The sequence below is a fragment of the Dermochelys coriacea genome, chromosome 6 (genome assembly GCF_009764565.3).
Source record: "Dermochelys coriacea isolate rDerCor1 chromosome 6, rDerCor1.pri.v4, whole genome shotgun sequence".
NCBI lineage: Eukaryota > Metazoa > Chordata > Testudines > Dermochelyidae > Dermochelys > Dermochelys coriacea.
In genome coordinates, this window is record NC_050073.1 from 30154723 (window position 1) to 30173758 (window position 19036).

General features: G+C 39.5%; 1 protein-coding gene across 3 annotated transcripts in view; it reads right to left on the reverse strand.

Moving 5' to 3' along the window:
- Window positions 1-19036, reverse strand: part of SBF2 (SET binding factor 2) — a 527933-nt gene that overhangs the window by 13849 nt on the left and 495048 nt on the right. For all 3 annotated transcript variants that reach the window (XM_043517429.1, XM_043517428.1, XM_043517427.1), the window contains 2 exons: window positions 7825-7951; window positions 6276-6403 (listed from right to left, as the gene is read on the reverse strand). In XM_043517429.1, the coding sequence (XP_043373364.1) occupies window positions 6276-6403; window positions 7825-7951 (255 nt within the window). The remainder of the gene's footprint in view (window positions 1-6275; window positions 6404-7824; window positions 7952-19036) is intronic.

Genomic DNA, 19036 nt, shown 5'->3' on the forward strand with positions numbered 1-19036 from the left:
ATACATCTAGGGTATGAAGCTGAGCCTTCCCTTTCCATAAATGGACAGATGTATTATTTGGTTGAAATAAAAGTCACAGACTACCATCAGCAAGAATTTTTGTTTAGGTCTCAAGGGGACTCAATTTTTATGAAAAACTGTGTATGAAGGTCTGGACATGAGAGCTGATAGCTCCTCTACCCTTCTAGCAAATGTTATTGCAACTAAAAAGGGATATACCTGCATAAGGCCATTCAGGAATCTAGCTACTGTAGGGTGTGAAAATGTCAAATGTCTATGTTGGAGGGTGGACTGCTGAGATGGCTGCTAAATGGATCCTCAGGGAGATCAGAAATAGTTCAGCACTCTTTAAGGGCAGAAGGTAATCCAATGTATCAGGTATCTGGGTGTTCAGTGGAGACAAGTAGTATTGTTGATCCCAGACAGTGAATCTTTCCTTGACTGAGCAGGTAAGTCTCACAGAGTCCTTTCTACTGTGGATAAGATTATTTTCTATCTCAGTTGAACAGGTTTGCTCTACTTATGTTAACCAGCCAGCATTCATGCCATGAGGTGCAAGAAAGAGGGATCTGGATGGAGAATCTGTCCTCAGCTTTGGCATACCACATTTGGGTGCAGAGGCAACTGACTTGGAAGTTGAATGAAGAGATTCGTTAGGTCTGAGAACTGGGACTACCTTTGCCATGCTCGTGTTATTATGATGATCATCCTGGTTAAGTCTTGCCGGAAGTTCCTGAGAACTCTTAGGATCAATGGAATTGGAGGATAAACATATATGAGGCCTGAGAACCAAAGGCTCAGGAATGCATTGGACAGATATCTCTGACTTTGCCCTCCTCTGGACAAAAACTTGTGGCACTTTTTCTTTCATTGGTGGCAAAGAGGTCTATGGTTGGATGACCCTAACTGATAAATATGTCTTGGATAACAGTATTCTTTACTGACCACTCATGGTCACTGGCAACTGTCTGCTGAGGTGATCCATCAGCATATTTTGCAACCCTGGTAAGTGTAAAGCTATTGGAGTAATCTTGTAATTCCATGGATTTGCTGTTTCTTGACATAGAGCAAGTCTACATTACCGCTTAAGTTGATCTAACTTACATCGCTCAGAGGTGTGAAAAAGAGACCACTTCCCTTCCCCGAGTGATGCAAGTTTCATTTTGTCCACACCGGTGCTGTATCAGCAGAAGACGCTCTCTCACCAACATAAGTTCCACTTCTCGACAAGGTGGAGTAATTATCTCGACAGGAGAGCTCTCTCTCGTCAGCATAGTGCGTCTTCACCAGACGCACTACAGCGGCGCAGTGGCATTGGTGGAGCTGCGCCAATGTAGCCCTGTAGTGTAGACTTGCCCATAGAAGAGTGGATCTTGCTCCCCTGGTTTGTTTATGTAATACATTGGTATGGCTTCATCTGCCATGATCTGAATTGTTAGACACTTCAGAACAGAGAGGAAAACTGTGCATGCTAAACAAACCTTAGCTCTCAAATGTTTATGTGAAGCTGGGTTTTTTGAGGAGTCCATAGGTTGAAAGTTGTCTAAATGGGCTTCCTTTCCCACCAGAGGAGATATCTGTCACCAGAGTATTTGATGGCAATGACGGAGAGGGACCTATTGCAGGAGTCCTGGTGGGACCTGTGTTCTCATATTCAAGTGATGTTTTTTGGGTTGATATACCAACTTCAACCATCCTTACCTGCAATATAGGCATGCTGAGCTAGATATGTGCAGGAGGCCATGTGCTCTAGAAGTCAGACAAATTCTTACCGATATCTCATGTTGAGCTAGCAGGTGGTTGGCCAAATTGCCTATGGCTTGGAATCTTTCTTGGGGCAGATAGGTCATTGCTGTTGTGGAGTCCACAACTGCCCCTATAAATGCTATCCTTTGAACAGGAACTAATATGGACATCTCTTTGTTTACTTTTAGTCCTAAAGAGGCAAAAAGTTGCAAAGTTTGCTGTATGGAGTCAGTCATCTGTTCTTGAGACTTCCTGCAAATGAGCAAGCCCTCAAAGTATGGATGAACCCAGACTCTGTTTCCTGAGAGATAAGCTGTCACTACTACTAGGAATGTTGGTCCAGATTTCTAAAGGTATTTAGGCATTGCAGTATCTACCTGACTTAGAAACCTAAGTTTCATTTTCAAAAAAAGTTTCATTTAGGCACTTAGGACCCTAAGTCTCATTGATGTTCAATGATATTTAGGCTCCGAAGTCACTTAGGCATTGGAATGCTGAGCAGACCAATGCCTAAATACTTTTAAAAATCTGGGCCTTTGTGAATATGGCTGGCCACAGGTGGTGGCTTCCTCCTTGTCCTGGGGGTGCTCAACCCCTGCTCCACTCCAGGCCCTGCCCCCACTCCACCCCTTCACCCAAACCCCCATCCCCATTCTGCCTCTTCTTGCCCTCGCCTCGCCTCTTCCTGCCCAGTTCCTCTCCTGAGTGTACCCCATCCCTGCTCCTCTCCCCCAAGCACCTTCTGCATGCTGTGGAACAGCTGATCGCGGTGGGTGGGAGGCACTGGGAGGGAGGAGGAGGAGTTGATTGGCGAGGTTGCTGGCGGGCGGGAAGTGCTGAGGGGGAGGAAGTGGGAGTGGGCTGTCGGTGGGTGCAGCCCTGAAGCACTCACGGAGTCAGCACCTATGCCGCTGCTGTGCTCCATAGACTGAATGATAGGACCCTGTATTGGTAGTGGAAATTGCTTATCTGAAATTTTAGATATTTTCTGTGGGTAGGATGAATTACTATATGAAAATAAGCATCCTGGAGATTGAGAGCTGAATACCAGTCAGGTGGATCTAGGATGGAAATTATCAAGGCCAGGGTTACCATCCTGAACTTGAGCTTGTGAATGAAGGTGTTCAATTGTCTCAAATCCAGAATAAGGTGCCAGCCACTCTTCTTCTTGAGAATTAGAAAGTAATGGGAATAAACCCCATTACCCTCTGTATTCTGGACACACTATTTCCACTGTTCTGAGATTTGGGGTGTGTTTACACTGGAGCTGAAGGCATAATGGCCAACTAAGGCAGATATATCTATGGTAACTGTGCAAAGCTGGCACACTAAAATAGCAGTGTAGCTGTGGCTGCATGAGCAGTGTGATGGGCTAGCCACCCCGAGTACAATCCTGTCTGAAACTCTAAGCAGGTACTTGGATCGGTTGGCTTGTCCTGCTGCCTGTGCAACCATGGCTACACTACTATTTTTGGAATGCTACCTTCATAAGAGCTAGCACGGATATATATACTTGAGCTCAAAATTACATCTCCTGCACCAGAGTCGACTTATCCTCAGAAGTGACTGCACCTCCAGATGTAGCATGCTGTCATGAGATGGGTCTCTGAAAAACGATGGGGAAAATAGGTGGTGGGTGAGGAGTGTCTGGAATTGGATTGAGTAGTCCACCTCTATGATTTGCATGACCCAACAGTATGTAATTATGTTCCAGACCCCACAAAAATAAAACAAATGGAGGGGATATAAGCGGGAAATCCAAGAGAAATTGTACACTGCCCCCGACCAAAGAGCCAAATCTGGGGCTTTGATGATGAGCAGGGCTAGTGAGAAGATGGTAGTAGAGGCACATGATTTCCTCTTCTTACATTTCTGTTGCTTCCTGGGTGATTCAATAAGGTTGGTTCCTGGGTTGATAATGAGGACAGTATTGGCTGCCTTCGATGTGGCTGAGGCTTAAAGAACTTTTTCTTTGGTGCATGAGTATAGACTCTTAGGAACTACAGTGTCACTTGAGAGTCCTTTCACAGAGCATCCAAGCCTCATTAATCTTTACATTAAAAAGTCTGCAACCTTCAAATGGAAGATCCTCAATTGTAACTTGTACCTCTCATTTGTAGCCTTGATGATGAATAATATTTGCAGCCAAATAAACTGAATTTCTTGCATCTGTCTTGAGGTGTAAATTTTTGCTGACTCTGTGTTTTGAAATGCTTTGAAGTTGTCTGAGAGTGAGGTAGATGTGGCTACCATAGCCTCATCCAGATACAACAATGAGAATAGGTGCTTGTATGGGGTGGGTCCTCTGCCAGCAAATCCCCATCAGAGCCCTGACCACTCTGTCCAGACAGCAGCTCTGTAGTCATGGTTGGCTGTAGTGCCCCTTTGTGAGGTGGGGGAGAAGGTTATCTATCCCTGAACTAGGTTGCATCCCTCCTAGAGCTCTATGTCTGAAACAATAATAATGAGTCCTAGACTCCCACTCTGAAGCATATGGATCTAAATATCTAGACCCCAGGGACTAAACTGGTAATGCCCCCTGCTAGTCTCAGAGCCTGGGAAAGAGAAGAAGTGCTTCTTTTGCAGGGTTGCAACAGTCTCAGATGGAATGCTGGGAGCATCACCAGACTGCACTCTGATTTGTACTGCTGATGTGCACGGTACCAGAATGGGGGTGGCAGCTGGTTGCAGAGGAAGTACCTTCTATGCTGATAATAATGGTGAGACCAATAATGAGCAGACCATAAGGTCCCTTAAGGTTGGGTAGGATTTTGGACTGAGTATGCTGGAGCCATGGGTAAGTGTATGGACAGTGTTGGTACTGGGGCTGTTGGCACTGGAGCACTCAGGGACAAAGGGTTGGTAACGGGTAATTTTTTGAAGTACTGAGGAACCTGGTCTTGATGCACAGTGATGGATGCCAAGGAACCCTCACTGGGCCTCGAGCTATCTTTTTCCAAGAAAATTTGAGGGGATTTCTAGTTTCTCAAGGAAGGATCTGATAAAAGAGACCTGGATCATTTTCCTTTGTGGGCTTGGTGCTCTTTTCTCCCCTTATCCTCTGAGGTTTTACCAGCTAATAAATTGTGAAGTAGCTATCTGTTTACAATACAGTGGGTAGATTGCACAATGTGTGAGATGTTCCGATACTGCGAATTCCAACTTGTAGCCACAGGTGGTGAGAAGGAACAATCACTCATAGAATAAATTGTTACTTACCTTACAATAACTACAGTTCTTTGAGATGTGTTGTCCATATGTATTCCATGATCTGCCCTTCCTGCTACCGTGGAATCTTTTAACACCTGCATTTTTTTACTAGTGAAGGATTTGAGGGACAGTTAGGGTCACACCTTGCCCTTTATGTCCTCAGCTGGGAGACAGAAGGATACTTGGGGCACAGGTGCAGCTCCAATGGATTCTGCTGGCCAAAAGAATCTGAACTTGAGCGCATGGGACACATGCACATCAACAGTGGAATATACATGGAGAAGAAAGAGCCATTCTTATCTGTCCATCTTTTCAGCTAACAAGACAATAAAATGGAGGCACCCGGTGTGTATGTACAATTCCTTCATGTCTCAGTTGGAACCCTCATAACCTCTCCCATTTCCCCTATTTTAAAGGAACTCGCAATCCAGGTTTTGCATCATGACTATGATTCAATTAGCCGAACAGGGGAAAATCTCCCTTTGTTAATACTAACTGATCAGAGGTGCTAATTTTATAACAATAGACCACATGTATTGACAATGAAACAGATATGGATCTCCTAATTGAAATTTTTATACATGTTTTGTTGATCAAGATTAAACTACTTTATAAATAGCATTAAATATGGAAAGCAATGCATCAATATTATTAATCTGTGTTGCCATGCATACCTTTAATATTTTACTGAATATTTTAATTTAAAATGGACAAGTATTGTTCATGACACTGTAACTTATACTTAGAAAATAATTCTAACTAGAAGGGATATGGGTCATATTGATAAATATTGACACTATAAAATTATTCAAGATACAGCTAAATGTGATCAATATATGATCCTATCAGGCAATGATAAGACATGTAATGCAATGTATCAGGACCTTATGAAACGTGTCTCACTACCAATGGAATTTATATTTACTTTTAACTTGTTTCCTCATAATTTTTATTTAGATTTACTTTTTTATGGTCATGTGCAAATGTTAAGATTGCTCCTGCAATCATTATTCACATAATTAATCGTATGTCATGCACCTAAGTAGTCTTCTTTATGTCAGTGGGACACATGTGGATGAGTAAATGTTCTAAGACTTGCCTCTTTACAATTAACCAATATGAGTCTTAAATAATTTGCATGACTAGTGATATAAACTACTGAGAAATTCCAATGATCTATTAATATTTCTTAACATTTCTTAAACAGAGTTACTTCGCATAATACATGTCTGAAACTAGTCTAGACCAGTTCAACAAGTGGCAAACTACTTAGAGAATCATTCAGAATAACAAACAACATAAAAGTTTCTATATCATACCTCTGTTTCAACAGGTGCATATAGGTAATTGAAGAAAATTGGGCTCCTTTTGTGCATTTTTTCAATACATTCCCAAATACAGATTCCCTTTTTGGCATGTCTGTCTCCTTTATCTTCAAACAATGTCCCTATAGAAAAAAAAGGTAAAAGAAGGATTTATAGTTACATGTAACAAATGGTAAAGCATAATCAGACGGATTTGGTTTTATGACATTTATCTTGAAATGAAAACATTGCAAAAATGCCCAATACTTAAGAGGTCTGAATTGATGAAAATAACAATAAAGATTTTTATGTGCTGCAGGGTAAATGCCATTCTTGCTGCCTGAACATCAACTTGATATGAAAATAAAATTCTGTAATGCGACATTTGCATTCTTATTCTGAAGCGTACTGCAGTACTTGAGGTGTTGTTAATGAGGTTTGTTCAAAATTTTTTGTTTTTGTTTTTGCACTTAAGCGGCAATTTAGTGTACTATATATACACATTAAAAATGTTGTAATCATTCAATAACGTATGATACATTGTTCTGCTATTGTGCAATATCACCATCTGAAATGTGGACTGGGAAGTACAAGTCCGAGAGCAGAGACTTGGGGTGAAATCCAGGCTCCACTGAAGTCAATGGTAGTTTTGTCATTGACTTCACTGTGGCCGCTATTTCCTTCTATGTGTGGTGATATTTGAAAGCATCATCACACTGTTGGGAGTTTCATAACTACGATAAAATTACATTAGTTTAAAAAACATACAAATCAGCATTTTGTGCAGAAATAGAATGATTGCTCAGTGCCTGGATTAGTTTCATGGTTGTTTGGGATTTTACAGAATGCATTAAATTGACTGCTTGCCATGAAAAACATGATTTCTCTGTGAAAACTGCTAATTTCAGAGTTTACACTACCCGCTTTGCTTTTTGGATATGGTCAGAGACAAGCCTGAGAAAGGTGGATGTGACTGAGTGATCAATCTGACAGAGCTAGGGCTGAGAATGCAGAAGGGAGGTGGGGCCTTAGAAGAAGCAAATTAGCCTGCAAGAGATAGAGGAAAAAAGTAAAAGAAAAACACAGGAGTTCATGAAGAAGGGGGAAAAGGCTCCCCTTTATGGAAATGCCATACAATCTCATTAATCCCAGGACCTCTTTTCTGTAATTAAAAAAAATACAATAAAAAACAAAAGTTCTTTAGAGAACAAGCAGATGGAAGTAGAAATTGTATTAAGTGAGTGGATTGGAAAGTGAAGCAAGGGTCTGGCAATTATAACTATTTTTTCAATTTCTCTTACCCTTTTAGCATGGTTCAGGAATTATTCATTCACCATATATAACTGCCAATGACTCTGTACACAGAATTAATTCCAGTACACCCCAGGCACTTACATAGCATATGGTAAGTTTTTCTATGTTTCTAGTTTGCTGCAATGTAATCATTAGCACCATCTCACAATGGAAAGACTCCTATGAACTAAATATTAATTAAAAGCAAAAGTGTAAAATAATAAAATGAAAAAAAAATGAATGAGCATCAACCACATTCTACTACACATACCATGTTCTAGTCTTTCATAGTCTGAATCCAGAAGAAATGTTTTAAATCTATTTGAAACGTAGTGGAAAGCTAAGAACTTCAGGAAATACTGATTGAATTCAAACTCTGTTGGATACTGGTTGTGAATCTACAAAATATATACAGAAGGGAAAAAAGACATTGACTACCGTAAAACAAGAATGTTTAAAGCACAGTAAGGTAAAATATAATGAAAAAGTAATAACCCTGTGAATGCTGATAACAAATATGTACTTAAAGGCCATTGGCTTACCTACACTCCTTATGAATCCATTTATGCAGGTTCTTTTCCTGGTGTTTTCATTTAAGACATTTTGTAGCTGAGCTAAACCATGGAATGTTTGCTCCATCAAAATACTAGAGCAGGGGTCAGCAACCTTTCAGAAGCGGTGTGCCAAGTCTTCATTTATTCACTTTAATTTAAGGTTTTGCGTGCCAGTAATACATTTTAATGCTTTTTAGAAGGTCTCTCTCTATAAGTCTTTATGTTATATAACTAAACTATTCTCATATGTAAAGTAAACAAGGTTTTCACAATGTTTAAGAAGCTTCATTTAAAATTAAATTAAAATGCTGATTTTACGCCGCTGGCCCATTCAGCCCGCTACCAGCCTGGGGTTCCCTTCACCTAGGCTGGCAGCAGGCTGAGCAGGGCCTGCGGCCGGGACCCTGGCTGGCAGGTGGCTCAGCCCACTGCCACTCAACCCGCTGCCGGTCTGGAGTTCAGTCCGCTGGCTCCTGCCAGCCAGGGTTCTGGCTGCCAGGCCCGCTCAGCATGCTGCTGGTCTGGGATCTCAGCCCTACCCACACAGAGTGAGTATCTACCTTCTCCCTGATTCTAGCCCATTCTCTTCCTCTTTCTCTGCCCGGAGCTGAGGGTGGGAGTGCACTGAGCACAGGGCTGGGGGTTGGAGTGTGGAGTCTGGCAAGGAGCTAGAATGAGGGAGGGGGCTCAGGGTTGGGGCAGGAGGTTTGGGTGTGGAGTGCTTACCTGGGCAGCTCCCATTTGTGCGAGGGGTGCAGGTGGAAATGTGGGAGGGAGCAGGATCTCCTGTTTGGTGCTCAGGGTGGGGGTGGGAATGTGGGGGGTGCAAGAGTCAGGACATGGGGTGTGAGGGGGCTGGGTATGTGTGGGGGGTATAGGATGTGGGGGGATGCGTATGTGTGGGGAGTACTGGAGTCAGGGCTGGGGTTGTGGGGGGGGTACAGGGGTCAGGACAGGAGGCTGGGGAGTGTAGGGGGTGCAGGGGTCAGGGCAGAGGGCTGGGGTGTGTGTGTGAGGGGATGTAAGGGTCAGGGCAGACGGCTGGGGCTGTGGGCTGGAATCATGGGGGTGCTCCCATCCCCCTGCCCAGAGCGGCTCATGGCAGGGGGCTGGAGGGGATATGCCGATTCCACCCCCCCTTCCCCAAGACCCCATCCCCACCTCTTCTCTGCCTCCTTCCCAGAGCAGTGAGCGCGCTGCGGCTCCGCTTCTCCCCCTCCCTCGCAAGGGCCATCAGCCGATTGGCGGCAGGGAGAGGAGGAGGGGCAGGAACGCAGCCCGCCGGAGGAAGAGGCGGGGGGGGAGGAGCTTGCCTGCGCTGCAGTAGCAGCCGGCAGGACCAAGCTTCTTCATCTTGCCGGGGGGGGCGGAGAAGAGCGGGCTGGGGCGGGCAGGATTTTTAATGGCACGCTGCTGCCTGCCGGGGTCCCGGCCTGGGTTCAGCAGCAGGGTGAGCGGGGCTGGTGGCTGGGACCCGGCAGGCATCTGCGTGCCATTAAAAATCAGCTTGCGTGCTGTCTTTGGCAGGTGTGCCATAGGTTGCTGACTCCTGTACTAGAGTTTAGATAGTGTGATCCTAATTTTCAATTTAAAAGCACAGCAGTTTTTCTGCATAAACAGTATAGCTATTTTTGGCTGCTTTAACAGACACCACTTTCATAAAAGCGATTTCATATTAGGCTTAGTCTTCATTTTCCAAAGTATATGCAAAGTTTGGTAAATTTGCCCCAGCATCAAATTTGGTTCATCTGCAATGAGCATCTAGTATCCCACATCCAGCTATACTCATTTTAGGCCAAAGTTAACTTGGATAAATGTGACATTGCTTTATATTAGAATGGTAGCTAAGTAAATAACGAAAGTTCAGCGGACCTGAAGAAGAGCCTGTGTAGCTCGAAAGCTTGTCTCTTTCACCAACAGAAGTAAGTCCAATAGGAGATATTAACTTAAGAGACAAGTTGGATGAGGTAAATAAATAAGTCTTCAAGGTATTGAAAGTTACAAGAACACTGTCAAAGTATGTTTCATAATTTTGAAAATAATCCCCTTTTCATCCTATACCGTTTATGATCACTGTGAATCTTGAATAGGAGATTTTCTTTAATTATATTTTCTTCTCTATCCTATATGCAAAAAGAAAAGGAGTACTTGTGGCACCTTAGAGACTAACAAATTTATTAGAGCATAAGCTTTCGTGAGCTACAGCTGAAGTGAGCTGTAGCTCACGAAAGCTTATGCTCTAATAAATTTGTTAGTCTCTAAGGTGCCACAAGTACTCCTTTTCTTTTTGCGAATACAGACTAACACGGCTGCTACTCTGAAATCTATCCTATATGGTTTGTTATTTAGAATTGCCTAAGAGTGTTAATATGCTAACAATTTACAAAGAATTATATGGGCTTTTCAAACAGACAAAATAGAAAAAAAAATTCAAGCTCCAAATTTGGGGTCCATCAGTCTGGAAAGAGTCTCTTTAACTTGCACGCGCCAAAGTCCACAGTGTCTCCAGATTTTCCTTTACTTTTTATCTTCCCCACTTCCAAGCCAGTTCTCCTTCTGGCTAATGACTGGATGATACTCCCTCTGAAATGTCACTCTTTAAATCATCTAAAAGAACTGCTGTTCTGTGACATCAGATGCTCACATTCAGAAGTTGAATGCATTTCCTACAGAGCCCTGATGCCCTGCAGATAGGAGTGAAAGATGGTATCAGGAATCAAACTCCAGCTTCTTGAATGATAGTGGAGAATACTACCAGCTAGACTCACTGTACCCTTAATACCAGTGATATTTTCAAACGAAAAAAGAAAAATCTCATTTGCCTCTTCATGTTTCCTTATAATCTGGCAATGAATAGCTCAAGCTATGCAATGGGAATTTCTGTGCTCAGCACCTCTCAAGATGAGGCGCTCTGATTGTTGGGGAACTACAGTCTAGAAAAGGAATTTTGACTCTCAAAAATTTCTACTAAAATATTAATTGTTTTAAAACTTTGTATTCTGGAACCAGATAATTTCCTAATATTGTCCTGGAGACTTGGAGTTTAGAATGCATAACCGTCTGAAAACAAGATTATTCTTCTAGTATTAGTCTACAGGGAATGTTCTGCTTTGTAGAGCCAACAGGACCCTCAAAAGTAGTATAACTGGATATAAATCTTTTGGTAAACACATATTAGTTTTCCACCAAATGCATCCGATGAAGTGAGCTGTAGCTCACGAAAGCTTATGCTCTAATAAATTTGTTAGTCTCTAAGGTGCCACAAGTACTCCTTTTCATATTAGGGCTGTCAATTAATCGCAGTTAACACGCAATTAACTCAAAAATTAATTGCGATTAATCGCAGTTTTAAACGCATGGTTAAACAATAGAATATCAATTGAAATTTATTTTAAATATTTAAATATATTGAAATATTTTTGGATTTTTTTCTACATTTTCAAATATATTGATTTCAATTACAACATAGAATACAAAGTGTACAGTGCTCACTTTATATTATATTTGCACTGTAAAAATGATAAACAAAAGAAATAGTATTTTTAAGTTCAACTCATACAATACTGTTTTGCAATCTCTTTATTGTGAAAGTGCAACTTGGAAATTAGATATTTTTTGTTACATAACTTCACTCAAAAACAAAACAATGTAAAACTTTAGAGCCTACAATTCCACTCAGTCCTATTTCTTGTTCAGCCAATCACTAAGAAAAATAAGTTTGTTTACATTTACGGGAGATAATGCTGCCGGTGTCTTATTTACAATGTCACTTGAAAGTGAGAAAAGGCGTTTGTATGACACTTTTGTTGCTGACATTGCAAGGTATTTACATGCCAGATATGCTAAACATTCGTATGCCCCTTCATGCTTCCATGTTGATGATGCTCGTTAAAAAAATAATATGTTAATTAAATTTGTGACTGAACTCCATGGGGGGAGAATAGTATGTCTCCTGCTCTGTTTTACCTGCTTTTTGCCAAATATTTCATGTTATAGCAGTCTCGGATGATGGCGCAGCACATGCTGTTCGTTTTAAGAACACTTTCACTGCAGATTTGAGAAAACACAAAGAAGGTACCAATGGGAGATTTCTCAAGATAGCTACAGCACTCAATCCAAGGTTTAAGAATCTGAAGTGCCTTCCAAAATCTGAGAGGGATAAGGTATGGAGCATGCTTTCAGAAGTCTTAAAAGAGCAACATTCCGATGCGGAAACTACAGAACCCGAACTACCAGAAAAGAAAATCAACCTTCTGATGGTGGCATCTAACTCAGATGATGAAAGTAAACATGCGTCGGTCTGCACTGCTTTGGATCGTTATCGAGCAGAACCCGTCTGTTATACCTTGACAGTTCAATATACACCACTGTCATGTAATTAGGATATGTTTTATACAAAGTATGCCTTGTGAGGTGTCATTCTAAAAGTCTTGATCTGCTAGACAGTAATATCTCATTGGATTGTATGTGCTATTGTCGTGTGTGAAGTTATGAAGTTTGGCTATGTATGTGATGTGCTGCTGAAACATGTCCTGAGGTTGTAAACACCCACAAGCAGCCTTTCAGGTAGGACAGTAAAAAGGCCAAACAATGTTAATGGCTTATTGAGGAAATGAACACAAGCACAAGGATTACCCCAGGAACTGTATACAACAGAAACCTTTCAGAGATAGCACTACACAGTGGGAACTGTTTGACCCAGGTCACAGCAAAAGAGCTTTCCAGAAGGTGGGGAGAAGATATAAAAGGGGGAAAATGACATTATGAGGGGACCTCACTCTCCCTATAGCAACACACCTAGAAACACCTGAGGAGGAAACAAAGACTGAACTGTGGGAAGGTGATGGTCCCAGGCTAGAAGGATTTTTAGATTGTATATGAAAACCTGGGAAAGCCAAGGCAATTTGTGCCTTAAGAATCTGCCATCCTGTTTATCACTCAGGGTAAGAATTTGCTAATTTATATCTTACCTATCTAGTGTGTTAAGCTCAGTTAGCGTTTTTTGTTTATTTACTAAGGTAATCTTTTTTGATCTGTTTGCTATCCCTTAATTTTAATCACTTAAAATTTACCTATTGTAGTTAATAAACTTATTTCTTGTTTATAACACAACTCAGTTTGTGCAATTCATATCCTGCGGTGGGTGGGGGGCAAGAAGCTGTGCATCTCTTTCTTCACATTGAGGGACAGGCCGAATTTTTATGAGCTTGCGCTGTGCAGATCTTTCTATACTACACAAGACAATATTATTTAGGGTTTATCCCCCAAAAGAGGTGTGCACGTGAGTGCTGGGTGAGTCCTCTCACACAGAGCTGACTTCAGTTTGTGTCTGCAGTTGGGTGTGGCCCTACCTGTTTGTGTGTGCTGCAAGAGGCCGGAGAGCCTAATTCAGCAAAACAGGGTGAGGAAATCTGGGCTGGTGGAGCAGCAGAGGCTCAGTGAAATCCCAGTGCATCAGGTGGCATCCCGGACGGGGGAGGTCCAACCCATCACACAATCATCGGCATGGACGCATGTTCTCTGGAATTATGGCTGAAGCATGAAGGGACATATGAATCTTTAGCGTATCTGGCACATAAATATTTTGCAACGCCGGCTACAACAGTGCCATTTGAACACCTGTTCTCACTTTCAGGTGACACTATAAGCAAGAAGTGGGCAGTATTATCTCCTGTAAATGTCATCAAACCTGTTTGTCTGAATGATTGACTGAACAAGAAGTAGGACTGAGTGGACTTGTAGGCTCTAAACTTTTACATTGTTTTATTTTTGAATGCATTTTTTTGTACATAATTCTACATTTGTAAATTCAACTTTCATGCTGAAGAGATTGCACTACATACTTGTATGAGGTGAATTGAAAAATACTATTTCTTTTTGTTTTTTATAGCAAATATTTGTAATAAAAATAAATATAAAGTGAGCACCGTACACTTTGTGTTATGTGTTGTAATTGAAATAAATATATTTGAAAATGTAGAAAACATCCACAATATTTAAATAAATGGTATTCTATTACTGTTTAACAGCACAATTAATTGCACAATTAATCTTTTTAAACATGCAATTAATCTTTTTAGTCATGCAATTAATCACGAATAATTTTTTTAATCGCTTGACAGCCCATATATATATATTAAAACATTGGACAAATCTGATTCATGATTATGCTGCTCTCTCTGGGATAAACTCTCTCATTATTTCATTATTTCACACTGGATGTGGGATATCTTTGTCACACACAATATCCAGAGGATGCACTTTTTTGGAAAGGAAGCATAAAAACATAATTTCTTTTCAAAGTTGGCTGCTTAGTTTTATTCAGACCCCACCAATTTTGAGTATTATCCTAGTAGAAATACACAGAGAGCGTGCTGGCAGGTACTTTGCCTTAGGCCTTGTCTACGCTACCGCTGTAAGTTAACCTAAGTTATACTACTTCAGTTACATAAATAATGTAACTGAAGTCAGCGTAGCTTAGGTTGGCTTACCACAGTGTCTACATCATGCTGCGTTGACGGGAGACACTCTCCCGCTGACTTACCTTACTCTTCTCGGAGTACTAGAGTTGACAGGAGAGCACTCTGCCCTTGACTTAGTGGGTCTTCACCAGACCCGCTAAATTGACACCACTGCATCAATCACAGCAGTGCCAATCTACTGGTAAGCATAGACATGGCCTTAATACACATTACTAGAGCAGATGCATTTTGGTTGCTTGCTATTCTACATACCACTTCTGTTTTCCAAAATGTAGATTGATGATTCAAAGTGAGGAAAAAAAAAACAACCAATGTTACAATTACATTAAGAAACAAACATGTTAGAAAGTTGTCTTGCCATGACATAGGTATAACTCTATATATTTAAATGAATGAACATAATATAGAATCTCAATTAGGAACAGAAAATTTGCCATCGTGGATCAGTCTAAAGGTCCATCTAGTTCAGTATCTTGTCTAACAGTTCCAGATGCTTAAGAGGAAGGTGCAAAAATTCCTCAGTAGACTGACGTGGGATAATCTGCCCCCCACAAAAAATCTCATTCTGATCATTAATATTTAGAGACTGGCTTAAGCCCTTAAGCATGAGCTTTAATACCCCTTCCAAAATTGGTTAGCATTAATTATAACAACTCTGGATATACTTGTTATCCATTTCAATGTCTAACCCCTTTTAGCGTTTGCTAAGTACTTGGCCTGAACAACTTGATGTGGCAATTTCCTTTTCTCAGTTTTTAATTTGCCACCTTTTAATTTCATTTTCAAAATTAAGAAAACCGTACATAACTCTTCAGATGCAATGAAGATAAATACACCATTTTAAGAACACAAGCAGAGCTACCAATTAAATGGATCACTTGAAATATCAATCTCATGGGGCTTTGTCTATCATAACACTAACGCCTCCATACATATTTTATTCTTGCAATATTCCCAATATTCTTGCTTTTATTTCTCATTTCCTTCCTTTCTTTTTCATTTTCCCTCTCAACTTTTCTTTCTGCTCTTTGTTCAGCTATCTCCCTTCTTTTACCCACCTCAAGGAAGAAACATGTTTGTCATTAATCACTACAGTTACAATATATCAAATTAACTGGAAACCCCTGAAGATCATAGGAGTATGCTCAATTGACATTAAATACTCAAATCTGCTTTTATGTGGTCCAGGTTTAGATTTTCAGAAATGCTAAAAATCTTGAGTGACAAGGTGGATGAGATGGTATCTTTTGCTGGACCAACTTCTGTGGGTGAAAGAGACATGCTATTGAACTACAGAGAGCTCTTCTTCAGGTCTGGGAAAGGTATTGAGAGTGTCGCAGCTAAATACAAGGTGGAGCAGCTTGTTTAGCATAAGTAATTAACATATGTTTTAAGGGACCACTCAAAGTGGTCAGTTAACCCTTCTGCAATCATTCATAGGTCAAAAAAGGGAGGTTAGTGGGTTATAGATTGTTGCAATGTGCCATACATCCAGTGTCTTTATTAAGACCATTATTTTGAGTGTCCACCAAAGTTATGAATTTAAGCTCAGACGCTTGTCTTTTGAAGGTGTGCAGGTTTCATTTGAGGACAAGGACTGAGAGGTCAGATACATTGTGTGAAAAGTGTTCGCCCACAAGTGACATGGTGTTTGTCTTTGATTGTTTTTCTGAGAGAGTTGATTTGGGAGCATAGTGTCAGATGTGTTTAACAAATTTCTGAATCTGAATCCATCAGAAAGAAATTAGGTACCAATGCATAGTAGTAATGGATTGGAGTAATATAGGAAAAATCCCTATAGAAATAGATAGAGTATTTCACACAATGAATTCTCATTTGAATGTCAGCTACTAGGCAGATATCTAAAATATTAAGCCACCTTAGGAAATTCCAGTTCTATGCATACTTGCTTATTTTGTCCCCTCTATTTCCATAATTCAGACGGCTAAACTCTCATAACAATACAGATGCATAAGACATAATTTTCAAAAATGTAATTTTCTCTATAATAAAATTGTGGAAGACCAAGTTTATAAAGGAAAAAGCTTTTCAGATTTCTTTATAAAAAGAAGAAAAATATTGACAGAATTATAGTGGGTTTTTTAATGCTTTTATTGGCCTGCACAGATTTAAAAGTGGTCAAATACACTAATTTTGGATAGCAATGCCATATGGAATAATAAACTGACAGATCACAAAACTATATTTACAAATATGCACTCTGTATGTAGTTTCATACATTTTTTCCATGTTAAGAATTTTTCAGTGAATTGCACAAAGGATGGATATTTTTATAGATCAACAGATTTTCTGTCAGTCATGAATTTTACGGTATCCTAATTTCTGCCTAATAAATAGTTTACCAAATTTAAAGGGCAATAAAAATAAACTGTTGTTCAAATCCTGGCAGGGATGTAGGTGTAGAGTATGAAATAATTTCTCAGCTGGATCCCTTTTCTGAAACTTCTGGAGCTAAAGTAACTGTAGAAATTATTATAATATAATTTATTTCTGCAGGAAAACAATTATTAATCTAAAATACTTGCAGTATGAGAGAACAAAGGTGAATGACATAGTTGCTATTATTTTGTGTGTTTTAACAGTTGATTTCTGCATATTTGGAGATGGGACAGTGCTAGAACTGGCTTAGGTAATCACTGTTAGCATTTATTTCTCCAACTGCAGTACAATCTGCAAAATTCAAATTAGAGGTGAGCTATTGGGGTCAAAAGTCCTTGATAAAATGTAGCTCAGACAATCAGAAATGACAGAATTGTGCACCCTGGAAATCAAATGTAATAGAAGCTAATTGGGATGATTTAACTGATTACAAATAAACACAAAAAAGATGTCACTAGTCATTGCAGGTTTCTTAACCCCATTAAAAGGTTAGATATATTTAGTTATCATGTATCAGCTTTTGTCCCCATTGCAGTCAATGGATTTGAAAGGGGTCAGATCCTAAACTTGTATAAAAGGTTGTTATATTGGTTAACAATGATGCAATTTTCACATAAGCAACCCAAAAACGTAAATCAGGGATTAAAGTATTTAGCACCATTAGATTCCTTTGTAAATCCCACCTTAAATGATAATGAATATCTAAATTGGCTAAATAAACATGCAGATGTTTCTGATACTGTAACTAAAATAAAGACTAGAATAAAGACTCCTGACGTTCTAGAATTTACTCAGTTCTCTTCAGAATATTCTTTTGTAGATTTCCAGTTTTATAATATCTTTCAGTTTTGTAATCCCAATGCAAATAAATATTAATTTGATTTAAATAATCAAAAAATTGTGAAATATCCTATAGAATAACTAGTAATCACTAAGAGACTGTTGTTGCAAACACATGAACAGCTGAGTAACTTCATACTGAGTTCATTGTAACTACTAATGTAAATAAAGTATTTCATATATGTAACTCTTTGCAGGATTGGGCCCTAAAATGGATTATTTAAATTCTGAAGCATCATTTGTTCAGTATACAGTTGAGCTATATTTATCAAAATACCAAATAGATATAGCTGAAGTATAAAATAAGGGGAGCTTCCTGTAATGACATCATTTTAACCCACCCCATCCTCTTAGAAGCAATGAGACTATCTGCCAGATGTTTCTATTGTGAAACAATGATTTAGCATCAATAATTTAGCTGACACCTGGAGATACTGGCATAAACAATGACTTTTTAAAAGATGATGCAGTTCTAATTTAGGAATCACTTTCATATGTTTTCTTTGTAACTTTCATTGAACAACTGACAAATTTATGCACATTGGCTCTAAAGTTTTATTGCACTCAAGATGTTAAAATTGAAACGAATGGTTAAAAAAAAATAAGAGATTTAAAGAGAGACCAAATGTCCTCAGCTTTTATTTATGGGATATTTGAATATCAGATTGTAACATATCAAATTTTAGGATCAAATTCTGGTCTGATTATAATATATAATAATAATATATCTCGCTGCACACAAACTAACATAGGGCACTGCTCATAGAAACACCATAGTACAAATATTTAGGATCAGATTCTTCATGACAAATTTTATGTAAGCATACATATTAATTTGGATGACTTTCAAAAATCATACCCTTGAAAACTGTAGCAATATTGTTAGAATTTGTTAAGTCAACAACATATCATAATGGGCTAAAAGACTATCTTCAGAAACTTTTATGAACTATTCCTAGATAATTTATTCATAGTTATGATACTATATCATATACTTAGCCTACAACCTTTTATTAAGCGGAGGCTAAGAGGTGTATAATATTATTGCACAGACTAAACACTAAGGTAAAAGGCAAGAAATACAGCTTATTGTGTAAAGTGTGTCTGTTCAAAATATTAGTAACTTATATCACTTACTAAACAAAAAATAGGTAAGAAAGAAACACACAGTACCATATATGGGAAGTTGCTAGTATATTTTAAAAAT